The 25,944-nt window shown below is 39.3% G+C and overlaps 1 protein-coding gene across 3 annotated transcripts in view; it reads left to right on the top strand.

Annotated features, from left to right (window-relative positions):
- Positions 1-3,186: 3,186 nt before the first annotated feature.
- Positions 3,187-25,944, top strand: part of LOC104071609 (gamma-aminobutyric acid receptor subunit beta-3) — a 30,359-nt gene continuing 7,601 nt past the window's right edge. The window contains exons 1-6 of one of the 3 annotated variants that reach the window (XM_009582550.1): positions 3,192-3,406; positions 7,799-7,881; positions 8,987-9,124; positions 16,681-16,833; positions 21,146-21,413; positions 25,398-25,419. In XM_009582550.1, coding sequence (XP_009580845.1) covers positions 3,201-3,406; positions 7,799-7,881; positions 8,987-9,124; positions 16,681-16,833; positions 21,146-21,413; positions 25,398-25,419 — 870 coding nt within the window. In that variant the 5' untranslated portion in view covers positions 3,192-3,200. Of the gene's footprint in view, positions 3,407-7,798; positions 7,882-8,986; positions 9,125-16,680; positions 16,834-21,145; positions 21,414-25,397; positions 25,420-25,944 lie in introns of all 3 variants that reach the window. The other 2 variants (XM_009582549.1, XM_009582551.1) reach the window with 2 other exon arrangements.

The following is a 25,944-nucleotide window of genomic DNA, read 5'->3' as shown; positions in this document are numbered from 1 at the left end:
CATTTTTGCATTTTCCTCTGGAGTGTAGAAAAGGGGAAAACTTCCTTTACAGGTACAAAGCCTAGCAAATTAGCTAATCGAAGAATGAGAGCTGACATCCTCATGGGTTTTAATAAGCTTAGTTTCTGCTGGTGGTGACTTTGGTAAAGCCACCCTAAGGAACTGGCCTTTCCTGCTCATTTTGTCGCTCCTTGCACAACCAAGCAGTTTCAGTGCAGTTCTAATACGAGTTTGCTGCTGCTTTTTGCTTTGAGCTTATCAGAAAAAATGTGATGATGAACAAGCATGGTTCATATTCATTCTTTCTATCCCGTCGTCTTCAGAGCAGGTCAGGCTGACAGAGCACAAATATACAGTGATCCTTCAAGGTGTGTGGTAGCACACATGCTTTCTTGGGCACTTTATTTCTGCCATGTCTGTTGTTCAAAGTGGGGTTAGGCAGACGTGTCAGTGCATCTGAACAGTATATTGCCATTGCAGAAGATGCTGCGTGAGCATTTTCCTTAGTAGATACCAAGCGAAGAACTGGGAATGAGCTAATATTTTGCATGCAATAATGTACTTTTTTTTTTTTTAAATAACTTTCATCACTTTCAATACCTGCAAGTACAGTCATATACATTAGCAGACATATAGATAGGTTTTTTTAATTTAAAGTTAAGATGAAATAAGTGAAGGTTAATTGAGAAAGCATTAATTAAATTTGTGCCTTAGAGGATGTATTTTGGAAGTTTGTCTTTCAGTCAAGACACTGAAAATTCTTGATGTTTGCTGGATGTTGCTGTCTCTGTTTGCAATTTGTAAACTTTTTTCTCTGTTGTTCCCTGCCATAGTAAATTTTAGTTAAATAAACAAATAAAATGACAGACTATTACTGCTTGTGTTGTTACATATGTTTTACTTAGCTCGTTAATTACTCCATTCGTTAGCTGTTAACATGTATTTTATCTCAAGCCAAAGGAAAAAGGAGCCTAGCCTAAAGCTCTCTTCTGCTCAAATGTACTGCTTCTCTTACATTTTACGGCTAGCCAGTTCACTTCTTTCAACGCTGTGCAGTGCCACCCCGTCTCTTTATTTTTGTTTTGCATTATTTTGCGCATATATTGTGCATTTATACATAGTGAGCTTTTGGTGTGCTGCTCATGTGTCCACAGCTTTTATAATCCCCGATTTCTTGACATTGATGTGCAAACCGTTATAGAAGCCAAGCACATAGGAAATTTTGAACGTTGATAGAAACAAGCTCTAAGTAAGGTGAAACAGAGCTGGTAGAGGATATTCATTCTAATCCATCAGCGTCAGAAAATCGGTTGCAGAGAACATGAGGAGAGATGTGGTCTTCCTGATGTGCCAGCGGGAGTGAGGCAACTGCACCCAGTGTAGCATGTACCTCATTCAGCGATGTGAAGAAAGCTTCCGACCAAAAGGTCGGAGCATGTTCTTCTGAGCAGTCGTGTTGGATTTGAGTTTTGAAGAATGAGCTTCCTTCCAGGCAGTTCCACACGGGCTCCTTTCTCCCATCACCGGGCCCTTTTGTTTTCAAACGTCTCCTATTAGTTTCCTAAAATGGGAACAGCTTGTCCTTGATATCTATAATGATTTATTTTTCTAAGCAATTAAAATTGATTTCTTAAAGCTATAGCAGCTCCCTCATTAAAGAGAATGAATCACTGAATAAAAAATGCAAAGGCTCTGAGTGTGAAAGGCGTGCTCAAGTTTCATTTGATTTTAAGGAAAGGCTGTAGGGCTTGAGAGAAGCAGAGCCGGATCAGTGCCTGAAATTGCGTTGTCTCCACACGAAACCCATTACAAGAATGGACCGTTCCCAACAGCCGTACTTGGAAAGCCTGAGCATCCTTTTCCCAAGCAAGCAGCAAGCCTGAGGGGTTTTGCATCACCAGCTTGTAGAACCAGATGCAAATGCAGGTATCCTGTGGCTTGCACACCTGCTGCTAAATATTTAAATGTGTTTGGAGAGCACATAAATTTCTCAGTGTTTTGTGAAGAGTTTTGTGAAGAGTTTTATCATTTAGAGCACTTCTGTAATTTGAAAATCAGAGTTTTAATGGCCTGTACTTACCATCTCATTTTTTTTCATTGTTAAATACGGCAATATTATGAGACCTAAATCCAGTGTTTTCTTTAATTGTAAACATTAATTTCCATATATAAGAAAGTATTATTTTCAGATGTTCACCTTTTTTATTTCATGCATAAAAACAGGCTTTCTAAAAATGAAAATGTCCTTCCACTCTTTGACAGTTATGAGGGAGAGAAAAGACAAAGGTTTTTCTTTCCTAACAGGAAATTTTGCTATTCGTGTGATTTTTTTTCTTTTCAGTTTTGTTGAAACTTAACTTTAAAATGTTCCTGTATTTTTTTTTTTAATAATACCATGAAACTAATGAGTGAGGCCTGTTGTCTAAGACTTTCAAAGTGTTTCAATATAGCGTTATTACAACATGACCAAGTCAAGTTAGCAAATTCTGAAATGAAATAAAGAATTTTAAAATGGATGTTTTAGACTTCTGTATCCATTTTTAGGCTCTTGTGTTAGTGATCACAGTTCTTAGCAGACACCATGAACCTTAACTGACAAAGTTATAAAAACCAAATATTGACATTAGTAGGATTTTGCTGCAATTTACTGTTCTTCTAAGTACCAGTGTAGCCTGTTGATGAGAAAATCTTTATGTCACTGCAAGATGCAGTCTCACACAAAGGCACATGTATAGACAACATCTTTGCAGCTTATTTTTCACATACAATTTTGCATACTACTTCAAGATACTGTGAATGATTTTCCATTCATCTATCAGTTTTAAAAATGGGGAAGATGGCGGTATTTACCTATTACCCCATTTATCATTCCACAAACAACATAATTTTCAGTAGTTGTCAGGGGGACTAAATGAAAGAAATGGAGGAGCAGGACAAAATCTACCAATAATAGCTGAATTTCTTAAGATTTGAAATGCTCCCTTAGACTGGAGTGATACTTGAATTATTAGAATTATTTAATAAGTGATAGAAGTACTTGATATTTTTATTAAGCTTTTTTTTTCTAAAAAATATTTAAAATTAAATTAAGACAACAGCAACATAAGCTAGTGACAGGGAAAAAATATTTTTCTAGTTATGCCAAGTACGATTGACTGTTGTGCTTCTGTTTTTTTCCTCACCAGGATTACACTTTGACTATGTATTTTCAACAGTACTGGAGAGATAAGAGATTGGCTTACGCTGGCATACCTCTCAACCTCACGCTTGATAATCGAGTGGCAGATCAACTCTGGGTGCCTGACACTTACTTCTTAAATGACAAGAAATCATTTGTGCATGGTGTTACCGTGAAGAATCGAATGATTCGCCTTCACCCGGATGGAACGGTGCTTTACGGCCTCAGGTTTGTACTTCCATGATGAAGATTTAATCACTGTCGTTACGTATTGTGGATATTTGCTTCCTGGTACAAGGTTATGACAAACATCGGGTAGTGTATTGTGTAACCTTCCCTGTAACTCCGAAAGATGCCCGTAGAAAACAAATGACACACTCAGTGTTCCTTAATTTTGCCAGAAGCGCCTTCAGCCAGGTTTTATGTGTTTCTGTAGAGCCACCACGTCTGGAAAGCCCGGTGGCTATGGGAAGCAGAAAAGCAAGCATTAATTGTAAACCTGAAAATTCTGTCCAAAAAAACAGGCGGTAAGATTGAACGTGGGTGCTTATGTTGTCCCTTGATGTGTCTGTAGTCTATAATAAAGAAAAAGCCGCAAGCAGCCCTGGTTGAACGGAGTCAGCCACAGTCAAGACCATGACTATGGGTACCTTCGGTGATTTCTTCAAACAGGGATCAGCACTGCAATGTGGTATATTTCAAACCAGAGGTACAAAGTGACCTTACATTATCCTACTTCCTACGTATTTTAGGCTGTGTTTTCTTTGTTTTCTGTCATAGCTTTTGTGGTTAGGAATGCTGAAAAATCATTCTCTTAATAAACATAATTACACCAGCACAAATCTTAATGGAAGACTCAGTAGTATCAAAAAGTTGCTTTCGTTGGACAGGTTACACCATTTGCTCCAGTGGTTTAAACTGTACCAGCGAAACAAGTCTTTGTCAGTGAAAGCTCCATTTCCATCATTGGAAGTTTCTTGTATTTTTAAGCATAAATAATACTCAAGATTGCTGCACATATGTAGTGCAGGATAAAGAGTCCCTAGTATAAAAATGAATGAGATCTGAAAAGTGATGCAGATGGATTATATGACTAGTTTACCTGCTTTTGGTTTTTATCAACAGTTGAACTTTTTACCTGACTTGGGTCTTGGCCTCTCACCTCTTTAATTACTCCTATTACATATCATGTATGGACTATAATTGGATGAATCTTCCTAGACAAAACAAAAACATACTCAGCCTATTATGAAACTTGAAAGAAGTTTGGGATGTTCAGGAAATGTTGTCTCTATAATTAACTGTTTTTAGCAAAAGGAGGCTTTCATCTCGCATGCTATTGACCCAATATGGAACACTGCAGGTTTAGGATTCTTTCCACAAGTAGTTAAATGTCAAAAAATGATGCAAGATATTTTTGTTTCCTTTATCTCAAGAACCATCCCCACAAGCAATGTAATAAAAAAGCAATGGAGATTAGAACTCTTGTGATCATAATAATGATCCTCAGGTGAGGATTATCTGTCATAAAACAGTGTATTTGAATATGTTAGCTTCCTCTTCTGCAAAACGTAAATGTCACAAGCAGATTGGATTTCACTTGATAGAGTATTTGCTTAGCAGGGATTTCACCAGTGGCTCAAGTGTGGCACACTTCTTTCCATTCCCTTTCCTCTGAAAGCACGCAATATCCAGAGTCTCATATCCGTGGGGTGAAGCAGCTGAGTTACTTAATGAAGGATAACTGTCTGAAATTAAATCTTGGCAAAATATAGGACATTGTGATCAGAAGGAAGAAAATATCTGAGCCTTAGCTCCATTGATTTAAAGACTTGAGCTTTGTGTTGCTCTGCCTGTCTTCTTGCGTTGTGGCTTCAGAGCATCCTGATGGCATTGGCCTCAAGCCGCAGTCTGCAGACAGTGATTCATCCTGTGGGCTGAGACCAGAACCTGGAGTTTTATGTGCCACAAAACACAGGGTCGCTGAGAATAATAGGGGAAATTTTGGAGGGTTGCAGCTGATTATAGAATATCCATGGTGCAAAGCAGTTCCTCAAAAAATATATAACGAAAGTGATCCCGAGGCCACACTGGCTCTGTGTTCTCTTCTGAACAATGTAGAATTTGTCATAGTTTTGAAAGACCTGACCTCCAGTTATCCAAGGTTTCTCTCTACTTCAGAGAAAGAAGTTTGCTACCACAGCAAAAGTCTATGAGAGTGGGGGAATGGGACAATAGCTTTTTGAAGTTCAACCCATTTCTGGGGAATTTTTTTCTTTGGGCACGATACTGACGTTGTTCCACCTTGTTCAGAACAATATACAAGACATATGATGGCACAACAGCTTTTTTCATAATACACCAGAAAAGAAATAATGGCATTATAGACTGGGGATCAAAAATAGAGTCTTTCCAACTGCTTGTGTGTTTGCCATATATAGACCTCTTGTTCTCAGGCAGTACAATGCTAAATGTTATAAATAAATAGAATGGAGGAATATACGTATTTTATCTGAAAGGACTCACATAGTTATCACCTGTATATAAAACATGAATGTTTGCAAGGTGAAAAGGTTAGTTGTGATCGGTCAGACAAGGCAACTGCACTTATTTCTGTTCTTTTTTGGATGAATGTATTTCTGTATCAAGGTGAAAAGAGGATCAAATTAGCCATCAGGACTGTGACCTAGTCACATAAGAAGTATTTATATTGCTTATACTGATTTATATTGTAAACTTTTGGGGGACAGAAAATATCCTTCTGCCGGTTGGTTGTGCAGCACCCCCCAGCACATCACAGGTGGGGTTCCTAAGCGATATAGCAATATAATCAAAGGCAATCAGCCCAGAAATAAAGTAGCAGAGAAGGGTAAGACAAGCTATATCCAGAGGACAGATAAGTGGAGTAGGGAATTTTAAACAATTAAAAATATTTCCTTTGTGTATTGCTTTCACCCAAAATGTATGTGTATCTGTGTACTGCTTTATCTTTGTCTGGCTCGTAATTGTTTCTCTGTCACTGCTGTGATGATGAGTTCTTGAAATGTTGTTGTCCTGCTGTGTCACGCAGCATCCCATCCCATAAAAAATAAACCTGCTCTTCTTGGGAGCGTGCATAAGCCTGAGCAATTAACATTTGCTTATGGTGAGCATTTGTGCAAGTTAAATTTAGTTGCTTGGACATTCATTCAGGAGGGATCTCTGAGCACTCAAGTTTGCCAACTGCATAATTTTTGATAATTCTGTCAAATTAATCATTTGTAAGTGCATGTTTTCTGTATTTAAAGCTAGTTATACAACATAATAGTAAAGATCCTGGTACCACACTCCTTCTTGTATCAGCTTAGCTCATGTGGATTCTGCTGCAGGATCTTAAATGAGCCCTATGCTAGCGTAGGTGAATGTACTGAAGCATGGGATAGAAACCTCATAGCAGCAATGCCCAAGTGCGCCTGCTTGTTTTACTTTGAGCACAGTTACCAATTGACTCAGGAGCAAGATCATTTGGTTGCACAATCCATATGGCTTTGTAAAGTTGATCACTGCTAACACCTTGTCATTTAAAATGTTCATCAATGATCACAGATTTAAGACTAAGTTTTCTTCTCTGAGACCCTAGGCTAGTCCTAGTTTTATATGCTTAGCTAGAGCTGCTAGTAGTCGTCATATTGAGGAGACATTCATCTCCATAATTAATAGCCCTGTGTCTAGCACCTTGCTTGAGGGTCCAGAAGGGCACTTGCAAATGTTGACTGCAGAGAAGACGTCCCCCTAAACTGCAGAGCAGCTGAGCTGTTTGTAAACTATTCCTGCCCACTGGGACATGTGTTAACAGAGGAACCAGAACATCTCCCAGCAGGCAGCTGGAGGAAGGTTGACCTAAGTATCCTCCTGTGATACAGTACTTGGTACCTGAAAGCCTATGGGACTAACAGAAGGGTATTCAGAGGACACCCAGAGTGAACAGCAGTGGCAGACATGATTGTGCCATAGGTAAGGCTGGGAAAGACAAAGATCAACTGTGTGCCTTTCTCACTGGCTGCTGGTAGGAACACAAGTGAGAAGATATGCTGAGTAACAGATCCTCAAGCTTTTTCCTTTCCTAGCTCATCCATTGCCTTTGTGCTCATACAACTGTCTCTGCCTGTGCAAAGACATTATAATATTTTCTTGCAAAAGCACCTTCTCAGTCAGAGAAGGGTAGCCTCCGTTGTCCTATGAAATAGTTGTAATGGTCTTAATCCCTTCCTTTCGTTATTATGTCATTATCTGTCTGAAATAACCTATAAACTAAGGATAAGCATTCTTTCGTTACTTTTCTGGGAACATTCATAATAATTACAGGAGGGTTTTTTTACTGTGAAAGAGTTGAAGAAAGGCACCTAACCATTGAACCCCAAAGGGACTGGTTGCATAAGGGTAAGTCACAGTGAGTTGCTCCATTGCGGTCAGTGCAAGCGTTGTTTTATTAAGCTGCTGGTCCATGTAAAACTGTGGACCAGATTCTCAATTATTGTAAGCTATTCATCAGAGAGTCCTCACTTTGAAAAATAAACAACACCAACAACAAAACCTGGATTACTGGCTGTACAGTAATTCTATTTGATGTTTGTATTTCAGAATCACAACCACTGCAGCTTGTATGATGGACTTGAGAAGATATCCATTAGATGAACAAAACTGTACTCTGGAAATAGAAAGCTGTATGTACATATGAAAATGCAAAACCTAGTTCAGATGTGGGGCAGTTTTTCTTTTATATTTACACTGGTGTCTGTAAACACTATGTGAGTCATGTAGTTATCACTCTTTGGATTTTTTGTTTGTTTGTTTATTTGACTTATTACTTTATTGACTTAGAAAAATGTACGGGGTCGTCCATTTCTAGATGGATGGATACATCCTAGAAAAATGGATTTAGGACAGAATGAAGTCATTTATTGCTCCAACCTTACTTGGCAGAGGCAGTGACTGGATGCTTATCTTCAACACAAGAGAATGAATGTTCATATTTTAATCAGATTTATTGTCAAGAGAGCAAACACTGTGATATCATTTTCTTTCATTATGCTTTCTTATGCATGGATGGTCTTGCTGCAGGACCCCCCTGGGCTTTCAGATTGGCCCCATTTATGATTTGCAATTGTGTTCCAAACAGAACCAGATTTTCTCTTCCACCTAGTCATGTCCTAGGATTGCAATATTCAGATGTATATTTGCGCTTTAAGAGTTCCTGCTTCTTTTCTGCTACTGGCTGGAGATTGTGGGCCATATACAGAAAATACTAATATATATTCTATGTTCAACTGTAGTCCTCCACTACAGAAGCTAGTGGAAATGGTGCGACTCACGCTCTTTGGTGTGAGTGGAAAAGATCTGCCCCAATTATGTTTGTCTGTATTCATTGAATAATCCACCTTCTTCTGGTGCTTACCAGCATAAATATACACTTGGTTTCAGTGCTAAATGCGTATGATGTCTTAAAATCATGCTAATCTGCAATTTTGCAAATTATTGGGTAGCATTTTCTGTCTCGTTGGGGCCATTAATCCTTATGTGACTCTTATAAGAGTGATAACAAAAAAAAAAAAAAAGGAAACAGAGTATTTTGCCTCAAATTACTGTGCAAACTGTAATGGCACAGCTCTTCAGGACACCTTCCCGTAGGCATACAGAACAAAATACCATACACCACTCCAGCTGTTCTGGTTCTTTTCATTGTCTCCAATGACAAACTGCGTGTACTGTGTTTGAAGCTACATTTGAGTCTGCTGTTATTTCTGACTTACTCTTCTGCTTTGCCTACAGATGGCTACACAACCGATGACATAGAGTTCTACTGGAGAGGTGGAGATAACGCGGTCACTGGCGTGGAGAGGATTGAGCTTCCTCAGTTCTCCATCGTGGAATATAGACTGGTGTCAAAGAATGTTGTCTTTGCCACAGGCAAGTACTGTCATTTGCCTATGTAGTATTTAATTTCCTTGTGCATGACAATTACTGTTTTATTAATCATAATTAATCATTATTAATCATAATTATATATAGTCTGTGTTGTGTGTTTGGCTAAAGAAATTATTTACTTGATAAAGCCTGGAGGCAGGGGTCCATGAAATAGCGTTTCTTGTTTATCTTTCTGGTTTTTTTGTGTGTGTGTGATGATGCTTAAACAGATACCTAAATATCTATAATCTAAATAAATATGAAGTCATTTGCCTCTGAATCATCAGTTTAAATGTAGCCTACAGGGTTACTGATCATACATAAGTATGTTTTGGCATACTAGGTCAAAAAGCCACGGTTTTTATGAACACCTCCCTGCAATTTTTCAGTGCATGTTTGTTTTGTTGTTGTATAGTGAATGTAATATCTTTTATATCTTGATTTGCACTGATGGGTATATAGTACTGTGTCCATAGCCAGGGCTTTTGTCATCATTGTTAAGATGCTAAAATTAAATCCCTGGCTTTTTTCCTTGTTTCCTTGAAGATGTAGTAAAAGTTACTGGTAACTGACAGCATTGGATGTCTTCAGGTGACAAAGCACGATGTTGATTTACATGTTTAATATTAGACACCAGCATAGGAAAATGTTGTTATGTGTGGCAAGACCAAAGTAACACAGAAAGCCATCAGCAAGTGTGGGGCTACTATTTGGGACCTCCAGATTTTCAGTACTCTTCAGACCACAGGAGTGTGCTGTTCCATCTGTCCCAGCACACTAGAACAAATGAAGCTCAGCTCTATTCTGTTTGTAAGCATCACTTCACCCACTCTTTGGCCACAGCATCTGTTTCAAAGTACACAGAAACACAAGTTGTATTTTAGAACAAAATGTAAATATTGCTGGGATTGAAATTAATGTGAGGAGGTTTGCCAACTGCTGCTGTTCTTGTTTATCATTGTGAATGGAAGGGTGGGGTTTTTTTTAAAGAGAAATCAATACTCTAATCCTCTATCCCTCCGTTCTGCAGCCAGTGTCACCTTTGGCAGCCAGGGTTTACCTGCCCCTGCACAAGACTGGATATACTTTTGTGGAATGGCTCTTTGGGCAACAATGAGAATACTGAGAACTTATCTGTTCTGACAGTCCAAAGCCACCTTTTAGTTCCGTGTGAAATATTTCAGTAAAGACATGATTTAGTAATTTAGAGATGAGAGAGATTTGTTAAATTCAGGAAAAAGAGAAATTCTAAGAGCTGTGAGGCAAATATGAGAGAGAATGAAAACTAGGAGTAGACATTTATATGACTGACCAAATATTCAGAATCCTAACAGTTCTTTCAAAAAAAACTTGTGGAAGGAGTAAAAAAAGTCTCATACTTTAGGGTTTGAGACAGTCACGGAGAACAGATTATTCCATGTTTCTTGTACCATTTTCTGAAGCATATAATTTGTGTCACTGATGAAGACACGATACTGCATTTACTATTATTTTGGTACAGGACATTATGAAAATGCTTGATTAATTATGAAATTTTGTGACAAGTATTTCCATGCAGGGGAAGCATCACATTTGTTTCTCAAAACCACATATTTAATTGTAAATCCGAAGCATGCTAGTGAATCTGACAGATAAAGTCAGCACACTCTTTTCAAATTTCTTCTCAAGACCCTACTTTTTTATGGTCCTAGTAATTAGGGCCAGTTTCTACATTTTTGCGGAAAATAAGTCAGGCATGCTTTTTTTTTTTTTTTTTTAGCTTAGAGGTTATTGAAGTCTCAAGGGAAAATATTAGTTCTTTGAGCGCAGTATCTCAGTGAACATTTCAGACATTTCAGTACTAGTGTGCTTTGATTGTATAAAACTAAAAGAAGACTTCAGAATCATGCCATAAACAGCTTTTAGAGTAGTTATTTCTTCTATCATCCATGAGGAACAGTGCTGTATAATCTTGTGTAACTTATGCAAATGGAAAAATCTGTTCCCATAGTTACTAATGAGAAGCAATGGTAAGCACGAGAAAACCCCATAGATAATGACATGAAGCTGTGCAGGGCTGCAAGAATACTGGAGGAACTGCATGCATGTTGAAGCATAGCATTGGAGTTAAAAATGATCTTGCCAGATTAGCAAAATGGGTCTGGAAAAAAGTAGAAAAGTCAGTATGGACAAGTGCAAAATACAACATTTATACAACTAATTATTCCTATCCAAATTCAGGATAGGGAATACGAGGTTAGGCCAGAGTTATGTGTGTAGAAATCTAGGTGTTACTATTGATCTCAGACTGAACATGAGTCAATAACATATTTTTGGAGAAAAAACCAAAACCAAACCACATCCCACAAGGAGTGTGACCTGCATTGCTAAGGCCTGAGCTGTGCATTTGTGGTCATGGGTAGCACTCTTCAAGACAATCGTGGAGCAATAGAAGAGGGTCTAGGGAAAATTAGCAAGTAGGAAGTCTAGAAAATGGAATACATGAGATTGCCGGAGAGCCAGGCATGATCGTGTAGTTTAAAAAAAGAGAACACTTGGTGGGACATAACGTCTTCAAGTGTCTAGAAGGCATGTACAAAGACATGGGGAATAGCCTGTTCTCTTTATCCATGATGGAAATAAGAGAAAGGAGTATTTAAATTGCTGTGAAGAAAAATCTGGTTTGACTATTCTTCTAACACTAGCTGAAGGCCATACAGGCTACCATAAGACATCTAAAATGGCACTGGCTGCCTATGGATCAGTAACTAAATTAAGTCTACAGTTAAATGATATAAAATCAGTGCTGTCAAGGGAGCCTGAAGAGCTATTCAGCTCTTAAACGCTTCTATTCTGTCAAGTGAATACCTCTTAGGACACTATTCAGTTGCCTAAACATAGGTATCTGGTGCCTCTTGAGATGCTGTAGAACATCCTGCTTAGCAGTTAGGCTGCTGTTCCAGAGTTTTACAGTCTTGTGTCCTATGTGCCAATCTAGTGCTTCAGTATTAATTACTTAACTAGTATTAAGTTCGACTCTTCAGTAGCCTAAGGCATCTCAAATGGCATTAGACACCTCTCTATAGGCACTTGTATCACACCCTTAGATTCAGCTGGCTCTATGTCTAGATCTTCATGGTTTACACTGAGAGCTTATGCGCTATCCATGTGTAAATATCTGCATGCAGACACCTGAAATTTAGTGCCTAAACCTGTGAGCTGAATCCCCCTCCTAAATGTTTGTTATCCAGAAATGCTAAGAAACTGAACAGGAATGGGGATATGTAAAACACCACCTAAAAGCTTCAAGATGCATAGCAGTCAGAGCCAGATTAGCAACCTGTTAGTAAGAGGAGGGTAGTCTTAAAAGATTTGAAAATTAATTATTTGCTGTATTCTGAAAGATCAAACTGTAAAGTACATTTCCAGTTAGCGGAAGAACCTTCCCAGAAGAACAGATTAAAATAAGAATTCTGTAACTGACCAACTCTGTTATCTTGGTTCATACTTGGATAAAACAGCAAGAGACTAATTTAGCCTTGGAGCTAGATATTTCAGCTAGCTTTTAATGAAATTGAAACAGAAACAAGTAATTACTTTTTACCAAGTGCCCAAATATATGAAAGAGGAATATTTTGAGCTCAGTTATTGATTAAGTATTTGTTTTCATGCCTGCATTCTCAATACTGTTGTTAGATTTAAATACTTCAGGCCAAATTCTGTAATTCCTGTACTCTTTAAATTAGCACATAGACATCAACATGTTTTATGAGATGGGAGGAAGGGTAACAAATCTGGTCCCTGAACAGCAACACCGTTCTGTAGGCAAAAACAAATTTTGATGGAATGTTAACAACTAGAATTTCCTGGTAATTAATCTCTAAATGTACTGAGCCTTAATTGACAAATCATTATCCAAGCATAATCGGGCAAGTAACAGTGTAATTGTTGAGCTCACCAAGAAATCCATTTTTATTAAATAAACTACACAAGATGGTTCCTTCTTAGATAAATAAAGATCTGGGCTTACTATCTTTGCTCCATGCAGGTTAGGACCCATCCTTTTCACTGAGCTTTAGCCATCCAGACAAGGAGGGGGAAATAAGTAGGGGAAATAAGGAATGCGCCTTCTTTTAATTCTTTTTTTCCACAGATTCCTGTGGTCTGTTTGCCGGAGGTGAGATATTATAGCAGAGATGGCAGGCTGGAGGCAAGGCCTATAGATCATCTGTGAAGGCATAAAAGCAATACAGGTGAAAGTAATACAGATTTTTGTAGTCTCAGGGAGAGCTACCTAAAGGAGAACTCTGGCTGCATAATATGAAAAAACAAGGCTACCAGTTCATGTTTCAATTTCAAGCTGAACTATATAAAGATCAAATTATTCTGGAATTTCCTGAGATCCAGACCTTCCAATAAAATTTGAGCTTGGAAAATCACAACAAAACAGGATGACATTCTATTTACCTTTATGAAACTGAACAATGTGTCAACTCCAGTAAGTAGCCGTGATGCCAGCAAGACTTCTGGTTAGATTGCCCAGGAGCCACAGACCTTCAAAACCTACCCCGAGACCTGCAGGGCTGGGATTCATCTTGCTCTGATGGAATATAATTTCAGTGTCTACATATGAACTAGGTGTCTTAGTTGATGGGAATCTACTCAATACAGCTGTGGAGTCTGGAGACAAATTCAGTCCACCAGTAGGAGTCTATTTTAGGAGGAGATGGATAATTCTCTAGGTTTCATTTACTAGATTGAATAGATGAACTGACTCTCATGTAAATACAATCAGAGCTTAGACACCTAGCTCATGTGTATGCAGTTCAAGTGAGTCGCTTTATAAGCTGCTATTTGAGATGGCATACAGGGCAGCCTTCTTAGTCTCCAGCTGCTGATCAAAAAGATGTAGGGGCTATGTCATATCCACCAGCTGCGTGCTAGTGTCTGAGATGTCTTAGGGCATCTCAAAAGGAACAGTGCACCTTCAGATTTGCAGCTGAATCTCTCTGTTACAGTCCAGCTCCAACTTTAGAGCAGGAAGACAGACAGCACTGACAGCCCTGGCCCTAGGTATGGTTCTTAGGGTTCTATCTTCTAGCTTCAGGACAAAGAACCTAGTGCTTGAAACAACTTTATGTTGATATCGGTCGCCTTGAGACAATCTGCCTGGAGAGTCCATCTCTAAGGCCAGGTCCCACTAGTTTCAGTAATTACCTTATCCCATTAGATGGAGATCGTGATGAGATAACGGATGATGGTCATCGGTGAAGCATTCAAGACAAATGTCGAAAGTTTTCTCCATTGTACTGTTTCTCAGTTCAGAATTTCATTACTGAACATTACTGACATACGTGGCACATTACTTCTCTCCACTGTGGACACACGCCTCCTCCATCCACACCATTTTCCCTGCTTTATCAATAGCAAAGTGCTCTCTTTCTTCTTTCTCTGAGGTTCCCCAATGCGTCCAGGGTCCTTGGCACTGGAGCAGCCCAAGAAGAGGCTTTGATTCAGTGATTCAGTTCCACTGAACAATCTTGAATGAATCCTTCAGACTATTTATCAAAGAATCAGTATTTTATGGGAAATTTTCCAGTCATCACCTCTATCAATGATATTCCACAGACACCCAGACCTGGATAGGACTTTTGGAAAGGAAGACATTTATAGAGAATCCTTTACATGGGTGGTGTATTATATGAAATAATTCTCTTCAACAGAGCTTTATAAAGATTTCTGTCTGATGCACTACTCTTCTTGCAGAAAGGTGATCAGGTCTGCTACATTTTTAGTGTATTTCATTATGGCAGGGTATGCTCCTGTTTTATTTACATAGTCTGCAGACACAAGACCGTGGAAACCATTTCACAGGAAGCTCAATGAAAAAGTTAAGCTTTGTTAGCAAAAAAGCAGGCATGGTTTCAAAGAGAGAATTTGTCTTTTGAAATGAAATATTGTTCATTGGAAAATGAAGATTTTAAGCAAGCTAAAGTCTAATGATTCTTTGCTGAAAATTATGTTGATTGCTTTAGACAGCAGAAAACCTTGGTCTGATTTTCATGATGAAATAAATTCTTCTGACTCTACCAATATTATTCTATTGGTGAAACTAGAAGTCATTTCACCCTGCAAAAAATTACTACTGATTGATTGAAGTAATCACAGCAACCAAATACATCTACTTCTTTTTCCAGTGATAGTTATTCTGAGATTGTTTGATAAAACAGTTAAGGATAGTTGCATAAAATTTGATGCTCCCAGGATGCTTCTGCTGCCTGGAAACAGTGTAGCATTTTTTCTGTCATATGACTCAAAGTATACCTAAATATCAGGAATGTGATGAAGAGACATCTGCAGTTTTCTACTCCTTCTTTTGCTTTCTCTCTCAGGAAATCCATCATTCTTGTGTATATGGGCAAATGTAATTTCTTATGCTCATATGCAAACATATGAACATAATTTAAAGGGAAGTTTGTAATTTTTTATTTGTTGCTAGATGTAATCTTTCATATCTTGCACATATTTGCATTAGCATGGGTGGGATGTGATCTAATATCTAGTTGGGCCCTCGGTGTGTTGGGAAATGTTTTTTAGGATGTTGACTAACTAGAGCTTTTACATGAGCTATTGGAAGTGTCATATCTAAGACTAGTAATGCAAACACTGAGCTGAAATCATTGAGCTAATGTTATGGGAATGACTACCTTTTTCTTGTACAGCTGTACTCAGATTTAATCCTCTTTGCATTTGGTGAAAGAAGTCACAATTTTTTAAACTGTTTGAGATTTCTAAATATATAAAATCTGTTCAGTAAGATCAACACCAATTTTGAAATACATCAGTTTGAAGTTAAATAATAAAATGTTTTGTTGGAAACATTGACATTGAGGTTATTCATTTTTTTCATTATTTATTTGCTCCAATTCTAACAATTAATGAATCCTATATATATACTGTGTATATGTACACACACATATAAACTCTTTTTTTTTTTGCTTAAAAAAAAAAAAAAAGAAAAAATATTTTTGGAAGAAAAATTCTGTCTGGCTGTAATTGATGTTAGAGGCCTTTGGATCTAATTTGAAGGCTTTTCCTTACTGGAATTCATTACAATTTATTTTTGACACCACAGGTAGCATGTTTCTCATAGTGCAGATGTAATTAAGAAGTTCCATCTCATGAACAACTCTTCCATGCACATACAAAACTATGCACGTTACTAATCCTCTGAATATAAATACTACACATAAAACTGTGTATTTGGATAAGCATTGTACTTGGAGACTTAAGCAGCTGTTCTTAAAAACTAACCAGTGCTCCCCCATCTGTTCAGTAATCTAGAATAATTTACTCTCTCTTTTCTTCCCAAATACAAATTGCTTGGATTTCACTATATTCACTGCAAGGTTTCTTTTGATACCAACCAGTAAGACAGTGAAGGCGTTTTCCCTACTGTTCTGCAGATGTCATACTACCCCATAAAATGTGCACACCTTAGTTTCTAAAACTGACGACAACTATCTGCAAGTGTCTTCTCTTCAGTATGAATAACACTGGTTTCCCCTCCCTTTCCTCAGGTGCCTATCCAAGACTCTCGCTGAGCTTCAGGTTGAAGAGAAATATTGGATACTTTATTCTTCAAACCTACATGCCCTCCATACTGATTACCATTTTATCATGGGTGTCATTCTGGATCAATTATGATGCATCCGCAGCAAGAGTTGCCCTTGGTATGTGCTAAGAATGAGTGGGACGTTAAAATGTCAGACTGAATGTAGCCATCGGAGGTTGTTAAAGGCTGCAACGTGATGTCAGTGTTTTGATATTCCAAAATCATTTACGTCAAAATCATGTCATTCAGTATTGTCTCAAAAGTGATAAGTTTTCCTCTGCATGCAAGAATGTAGCTGCCACTAAATCTCTGGCGTGAGCTGCTCATATGGGTCTCAGCCTTGTTCTCGTCAAAGTTAATGTTGTTGTCAGTAGCTTCAGCGAGGGGACCAGCTCTGGAATCATACTCCAAGGGCTTGAGCTCATGTGGGAGGACAAGTGTGGCTCCAAGCCTCCTCCTGAGGCGCTGGGTGTTTTATCTGCCAGTGGCAGGAACAGACCTCAAGACCATGTGCTCATTCAGAGTGCAGGGGACACGTCAGCTATGGACCATGACATCCCAGCTCACCCTCAGAATGTACGGTATGCTAAGTGCATTTTTATGACAGCTTAAACTGCCGTTTACCTCATGGCAGAAAAACATGGATTTGGCACAGATTGGTGATCCCAGTCCAAGACCTTTTCAGATCAAAGTATGCTTTAGATAAGGGGAGGTGGCTTCAAAATAGCTCACAGAAAATATTTCATCTATTACAGAAGCATACTCAGGGATAGCTAGAGACAAGGAATATTAAATGGATCCATAAATAATCCTTATGACTACTGCTGCCTCTCATCTCATCCCAAATCCTGTCTTCAACCCTGTGCTTCCCAATAGCACATACCTTCCTTCCCAAAACTTGACACTAAGCCTATGCTGTATAACTTTCTGCTATGCTCTCTTCTCTTCTTAAAACAGGAACATATTTCCTAGTTCCCTTATTTTTCTGCAGCAAAAGGTGACTCCAACCCATGCCCATGAGATTCCCCATCTCTGTACTGCGTACGTCCCAAGATCCCACGTACCGAAGCAGGCTGGGCAGCTACACCTATACCTTTGTGCAATATAATATTACATCCTAGCATCTGAACTTGGATAACTGAAGATACTGTAGATTAACTGCAGTTACTGAACAGTAATTTTACAGATACTGTGGATTAGCTGGTGCATATGGGCATGACACGATCTGACATTTAGCAGGTTGCAGCTAAGTAGTAGCTGAATGAGAGGTGGGACATAGAGTCCAAACAGCTCTGATGTATTCATAAATGAACTACTGGATACCGAAGATCCACCCTGGAGGTGTTATGAGGGGAGCACTTCAAACACATCAGTCAGCATCTAGATTTTACATGCCGGCCAGGACTGCAGAGAATAGACTGTTAGATGGAAGTTACCAAACCCAGTGACATTCCACGCTCTTCTATAATGAGTTCTCACAGTTTTTCCGTGTTTAAGAAACAGGACTGTCTCATGTGATGTATTTCTGTGTAGCACAAGTTCATCAAGTACCGTACTGTGATAACACAAATATTAGAACAAAAGTTGGAGACTACATTCAAGGCAGGCTCAGGAGCCCAGATGTTCTATTTCCGATTGATACAAAGTCCTTTTGAGAGGATGAAAATCCATCTAATAGGTTTTTCTGAGAAAACAGTTAGTGCCTTGGTGATTATGTCTGTGATGTTTGCATAATAAAGTTCAGTACCATGGGTCTAATCCTATGTTCCTTTGTATAGCCTCTCTTATGAGTCTGAAGCTGATATGAAATGGTATCAAAGTTTAAAGGCAATATAGCACCTTTGGACATACGGAACTGGCTCTGAAAAGCTCAGTTCAGAGGAGGGTAAGGCCTGCTGGCTTAGGTATTTGTTAGAGAAAGAATTCCCTGTGCAGTCCTTAGAGACATGGAGACAAGCTTTTACTCCACCCCTGGAAGAAGCCTGTGTTCTCTGAAAGAGCCTGGTCCTAGTTCATTCCCTTCCATGTTTTGCTCCTGTCCCTGGTCCCTCACTGCACACGCCGTCTGTGCTCCAGCCTGCACTGAACCCGGTAGTTCCCTCAACAGAGGAACCCCAGCATAGAGCAAAGGCCAGCTCATTCCAGAGACTGTGCACTATAGACACTGCCGATCGAGGCTGATACAGGGCTGATCTCAAGAGAAATATGCAAAACCATCAATTCCGTTCAAAACTGAGTTTTTGCTAGTTAGCCCTAAGTTCAGTCCTTTGAGTGAGGAGAAGAATAATCTGAAGAGTTCTCACTCTTGGGAAGGGCTGTAATCACAAGATTACCCTATTTTAATATTATAGGTGAGTGTCAGCTGCTTCTCCTCCAGCTGTGCTTTAAAATAAATTACTGATCTTCAGAAAGGCATTTGCCTGCAGGGTGTCAGGATCTCCCAGGGAACGTATTTCCTTTTGGTTGGTGATAGCCATCTTTCTATTCGGTGTGCTTAATCTTCTGGATCACCGAGAGAGCCACCAAACTCTCTCCATGTGGTATTTAAGGGCTTCTTTCTGGAATCTAGATTATAGCCTGGGAACAGGCACCAAAAATGTGGGCATTGTAACCCCCACTGGGCAGTCCTCTAAGTCCCTTGTTGACATAGGCCTTGGTAAGCATCTGTGCAATGATGGTGAGATGCCAAGGGTGTGTTAAAAGGAATCTGCAGGATTTTTGGTACAAGAATCAACTGGATCTTAGGTAATTCTTTGAATTCCTTGTGGGAAGCAGCAGCAGGTAATCCTACAAGGAAAGAAGCTACTTCAGGCTAGAGAAAGCCCTTGGGCTGCAAATGTATGATAGTGTTTGCTGCACACCCCTGTTCCTTGTGCTGGCATGGAGGTTTTCTAGAGACTTTGTCGAAGTTTCTTTAGGTAGAAGTAACGTGTCAGCTATACTCCTCATTTTACTGCAGAGCTGGGTGAGTTATACCCAATACAATTTTTAAATAAGCTTGTGCTGCGTGTGTCTCCGATGTATTTCAAGCCGTGAAACATCTGACATCAACACACATTTGTTTCACAGTTTAGAAGAAAAGCGCTGAAAACCGCGTGATGCTGACCTACCAAATATACAAAATATCTGTTACAGAACCTCACAGGCTACTACTACAGTTCCCTGGAGTGACACTATTTACACCAACAGCTTGATTTTGAGTTACACTGTCTTTATTTCTGTCTCTTCAGGTAAAAGAAGCTGTGCTTTATAATATGGCAGCCATTTTTTTTCATTCTTTATTTTTGTTCTGCCTGCATTTTAGTGACTACTTACAAACTGATGGTATAATTACAGAATCAGAGAAAATAGTAATGGAGGGGACCTATTAGAATGGTTTGCCTCTTTTACCAATATAGACTTAGTCCACAAATCAGTGTTTTCAGCCACCTGTGATTTGTGATTCCCGTAAAATTTCCAGCAGAGATACAGACCCTGCAGTTTATGGTGAATTCAAGTAGACTGACAATAAAATTGCTTTTCTTACCAGCTTTTCAAAACAGTGCTCTGGAATATATTTTCAGGTGCTATGTCCTTAGGTAAATAAATGAGGGTATGACATACCTTATAGATTTTCTAGGTACTTTATTAGTGTCCAGTCGATCACTGTAAAAATGCTGCTCTCCCTCCTTGGCTTTTTCTTTCCACAAATGCACATACCTGTCTGCCTCTCACTGCTCATCTCACTTCTTTCTATGTAAAAATTAGACTACTGCTCTAAACTAGTAACCTCAAATCCCTCTTCTATGTTATTCTTTCCTGAAACAGGTGTCTAAAATAGATGGGATGAACTGCTCTAGAAAGGTGCCTGTCTCTCTCCATCTACTACAGAGGGGCCCTAGAGGACTAACTTCAACCAATTGCTTAACTCTTAGAAATGTAAAACTGCATGAGAGGAATCTGTCACCATCTATATGAACACTCTGCCTTAATATGTGCACATGGTTTTATCTATCCAGACCTCTAATTAGTTTTGTTACTTTTTAAAAACTTCTCTCCGTTGTGTTGAGCAGCACAGTGCTATAAGAGCACATCTTTTAATGCTTGGCAGACTATTTGCCTTCCTGTCGCAGATCGGTTTGGTCTTCATGGAAGAGATCCTCCATACAGCTACACTGGCTTCCATGAAGCTATGTTAACTCACGGCAGTGGTGGCAGGCCCCCTTGTTAGCCGCTCCCCCTGATCATAGGAAGGAAATACTGTAACAGAATAATAATGCATCAAGCTTTAATTTTTCTTTCATTTGCAGTGATGTCACCTGCAGGATATCTTTCACAAATTTTTAAGCTTCTTCACACTGACAAGAAAAATTTGCCGAAAAGAAAAATAAAATTGAAGCATGATCTGCTTAGAGTTGTAAGATATATGCTCTTTTTTTTTTTTTGCGTAGGAATTACAACTGTGCTGACTATGACAACAATCAACACTCATCTGCGAGAGACTTTGCCTAAAATTCCGTATGTTAAAGCCATTGACATGTATCTTATGGGCTGTTTTGTATTTGTCTTCTTGGCCTTACTTGAATACGCCTTTGTCAACTACATTTTCTTCGGAAAAGGCCCTCAAAGGCAGAAGAAACTTGCAGAAAAAACAGCAAAGGCAAACAACGATCGCTCAAAGTTTGAAGGCAACAGGGTAGGATCTTTAATCTCTATATAGTCTCTCTTTTCTTTTATTACAAAAACTAACTGTATGAAATAAGCAAAATAATGATGCATAAAAACATTGCCAACCACATCTCCTTTTTGTGGGCAAACTTTGGCATTTTTATATTCAAGAACCTACATTGAAGAATATATTTAGGCATACAGAAATCGAAGTGATCATGATCTGTATAACAAGGAACTGTAAGAAGAAGATAACAATGGGAGTGCAGCTAGCTTGAAACTAAAGGCCCAGATCTACAAAGGCATTTATTTGTTTAAATCAAATATAATTTAATTGTGATTTTGCTCAAGTACCTACGTAAGGGAATCCAGGATCTGAGCATACTTTTTCTCACTTCACTTAGAGCAGACACATTTAGAATGGGAGAGAACAGATAAGGGATTAGTTCTGCCATGCTAATTAATTGTTTGCTGCATGTGGCATCGTCACCTGCTGCTGTTTAAGACCAGCAGAAAATTATGATTCCTAGAGAAACTTTCAGATTGATTTCTGAAGCACAGTATTGGCATCATCTGTGCTGATTACGCTCCAGCCTATTTCCTTGCCTGGAGTATTACTTCATCCAATGAATACCCTTTTTTTGAATACCCTTTTTTTTTTCCCTTTGGAAGAAAAATTCAAGGTATTCAACACTATATGATGTTAACAAGCCATGTCAGTTTGAATAGAACAGCTAAAATGCTCCCAGTGAGGCTTTTTCATTCAGTCCTGTTGAGTAAGACTGTTTTTTCTGTCAGCTATAAATTAGAAGAGACCACAGTGGCAAAACTACTACCTGTTTATTAAATACCAGTATCATAAAAGTAATTTCAGCTGTATTTTTTTATCCTAATGATTCTGTCTCCTATAGTAAATGTAATGCAGAACTACACCTAATTATCGACAGTCATATCTGTGAAGTAATTTTTGAACCAATAAACTCGTTTTTGTCTACTATATTATGAAACCAAATTCTCATCACAGTTGGCAGCACTGCTTAGGACTAAGCTAGCAGGAAGAATTAATTCCCTTTCCTGGAAAAATAAATAGTTATAATAATAAAAAAAGCAGATGAGGAAAAAAAGAGTATCAGAATTGAAAGCAATGGAGAAGATTTTAGCTGCAAGCAGGTAATGCAGATGTATGCACTAAGGTTCAGTTCTCCCAATGGAAACCATCTGGTGAATCTTATCCATTTAAATGATGTACATAATTCAGTAGAAGTCTTGTTAATGGGCTCAATAGCACCCCATGCCTGACTGTTCTTCTATCTTGAGATCAATTGGTCTGTGTTGTCAAAAGAAGCATATGAATGTAAACTAATGAAAATGAGGGGTCCTCATACCCAGATCATGTCACTTTTATATCCCAGATCTGATCATACCATATATCAACCCTTTTTTTTCTCACTTTTGACTTACAAGCTTTTCTTTCCAGACCATCCTAAGCAAATATAATGGACTTTTCTAACTTCTCTGCTGGTTTAATATCAACCATGCATGAATTAAATTAGGATACAAATTTGGCACAGCAGAGCTGAAAGAAGAGTGTGTTGCTTTGTCCCTTGTAGTCCCAGCTGTGAAAGGGAACTCCAAATGCTTTGTAGAGACACATATACTCATACTGACTGTGAATATTTGCTGTTGAAATGATCTAGGATGAATAATGGTCCCATTCTCTGTGGAAAACATTTTGTTTCCAGGCCTCAGCTGGTGAAGTCAACAGAGCTTTGTTGCAGTCACTAGATTCAGTGCCTTCAGAGAAGCAGTGCCAGCACGCAACAGGAAAAGACAGGGACATTAGGTAGAGCTGATCAGAAATCTTCCTTTGAAAGAAAGCATAGACAGAAAATGCAAGTTCAGTGGATGTAGGATGTCAAATCTGAATTTCTGATTTGAAAAACACTGGCAAATGCAAAGCAGAGGGAATTGCTCAGAGCAGGTAAGAGGTCCCATTGCTTTCAGGATGAGCACTCCAGGAAAATCAATCTAGCAGATCTACTTTGGACAAAATTTACCAGGGCTTCTAGATACCATAGCCCTGAAGCAGGAGAACGATTTCCATGGTTCTGGATCATGCCCACCGTGTACCTTGCTGTACAGGCATCCATGGATGTAGCAGGACAGGTGGTCATGCCAGACTTTTTTAACACACTTGCCATGGTAAGACAGTACCTGAAAGCTCTGCAACTTTGGCTCTGACCTCTTCAGGGGCAGTAAAGAGGCATTAACTTCCAACCTGTTCTTTGGTGGCTCTCGAAGATCATTGGATCTGATGGAAATAGCGGCTGCTTGGCATTTGCTTGCTTCGTGCTTTAGAGTTGGGACTCAGTGGCTGGATGTCCTGGGAGAGGCTCACAAACTGGAGGGCATACTGCACAGTAAGGGAGGCTCAGAGCCACAGGTGAAGCCACACTACCTTGTGCGAGTTCAATGAAATTATTGGTTTTTTCATTTTGGTGAGGCTTCAGGCTTCCATGGAGCATATTTCCATTCAGAAAGGGGAGGTTTCTAATCCTGGGAAATATTTCAAATCTCACATGATTTGGGGCTGAGCAACATTTTTAAAGAATGGGAGAGTGCCTAAAAACAGGCAGCCCCCTTTGCAGCTATCGCCTCTATTTGATGACTGTTAAAATGTACGCTGTGCTGGAAAGAAGATTGAAAAGCATTCAGATATAAAACTGGAAGAAAGCATTATTTTTAGTTTGTCTCTAAGACTACCATTTTGAGTTGATTTGTGTTGCTGTTTTGTTTTAGTAATTGAATTTGCTTGTATACGAACCGTGTGCATGAGCTCCCTGTCACTGATTTATAGCGTTAGCTCAGGGCACTAGGAAAAAAACAAGCAAAAACCAAACCCAGCCAAATAAATAAATAAACATTAGTCCATTTATTGTCCACATCAGATGCTGTAACTTGTGGGTGTAGTGACAGAACAACTCTGTGCTGTATCAGGTCCAGACAGGAGGGGCTGCGGCGCTGTGGGAATCGCTTGTTTGTATTGGGAGGCAGCACTAGCAGAGCAGAGGCAGCACAACATGTTGCCTGGCGTTCAGGCCCTGAGTTCAAGCATTGCTCTTATGGTACCCAAGACTGGGAGTGCTACTGAGGCAGTGTCTGTCTCTCAGGCAAAGGGAACAAGAGGAGGATGAGGGAAAATGTCGCGTTATTTTCACTCGGGAGCATTTTAGCCCATGGAAACCAGTAGAACCAGCATAGACACTGGTACCGTAGTTCGTTTTTCACACATCAGAGAATTGAAGTCTGGCGTGCAAGCTAGCAGGCTTGGTTATAAACACTGCTCTTATAGTAGCAAAAGGGCTTTTCATGCTTTCCTCGTCTTACTGATTGTAGAGCAGGAGAGTTATAATCATAGAATCATTAAGGTTGGAAAAGACCTCTAAGATCATCGAGTCCAACCATCAACCCAACACCACCATGCCCACTAAACCATGTCCCTAAGCACCTCATCTACACGTCTTCTAAATACTTCCAGGGATGGTGACTCAACCACTTCCCTGGGCAGCCTGTTCCAATGTTTAACCACTCTTTCAGTAAAGAAAGTTTTAATAGCAAAAATGCTCTAGGCCACAAAATCCACAGATGTGGGTATGTTTGTGTTTTATGCGGTAATTGCTTTGCAAAGCAGCCACTGTTCATGCTCAGTAACTCTGCTTCCTAATGCATGCCTTTGCATTGTCCTGCATCAGGAGGTTACAGGTTTCAAAAGCCGAAACTGGCACAGCCATCTCCATGGTGATGCTGCTGCTATGGACCTGCCTCTCCAACGCCAGCCGTTTAGGCACTTCTCTCTGAGTTGTTCCTGGTGCGCTGCCACTGAGGCTTGCTGTGTTGAGGAGGGCTCCACCAGCTGCCTCTGCCGAGCTGCCTGTTGGCTTCACTGCTCCCAACACGGCTTTCTGTCCAACCAACGAGCCCAATAGCTCCAGGCATTAGGGAGAAAAGAGCCCTCGTAGCATGCGAACGGCACAGCCAGTGTCCTGACATTACAGAGGTGACAAAGAAAAGCAGTGGGGAAAGGAAGACTGCCCTGTATTCTCCCGTGTAGCACTGCTGAAGGTGGGACGATGACTGAGGCACGTTTGACTAAACGGAATCTCTGGAAATGGTTTCAGAAGATTCAGAACTGGTGATGAGATGAAACTTGAGAGAGCCTTTACGAATGACTCATCTGTGGATCAGCAGCTGACTACAAAGAAAATTTCACACATAGCCACCTCTTCTTCTGACTGCTTTTGCATCATATTTTATTTCAGATAATGCACTGTAAATAGTATTCCTCGCTGAACTTTTCCAGACTTTTCCCAGTAAACCACAGTTACTGGAGACGAACATAGGATGCTCCTTTTTTTGTGTAAACCAATTTTCGTACGCTTACCAGTTTCAGATTGAAAACTCTCTCTTGAAAACCTTGATACACTGGTTCATACATAAGGACAAGCTCTAGGATAAAGAAAGAATCTTGATTTTTCATAAAATATTTATTCTGCCTGTGGTATCGATGCCTAAATTAAAGTTC

This window comes from Fulmarus glacialis, unplaced genomic scaffold, assembly GCF_000690835.1.
Source record: "Fulmarus glacialis isolate BGI_N327 unplaced genomic scaffold, ASM69083v1 scaffold33577, whole genome shotgun sequence".
Taxonomy (NCBI): Eukaryota; Metazoa; Chordata; class Aves; order Procellariiformes; family Procellariidae; genus Fulmarus; species Fulmarus glacialis.
This window is presented reverse-complemented; position numbering and strand designations above follow the sequence as displayed.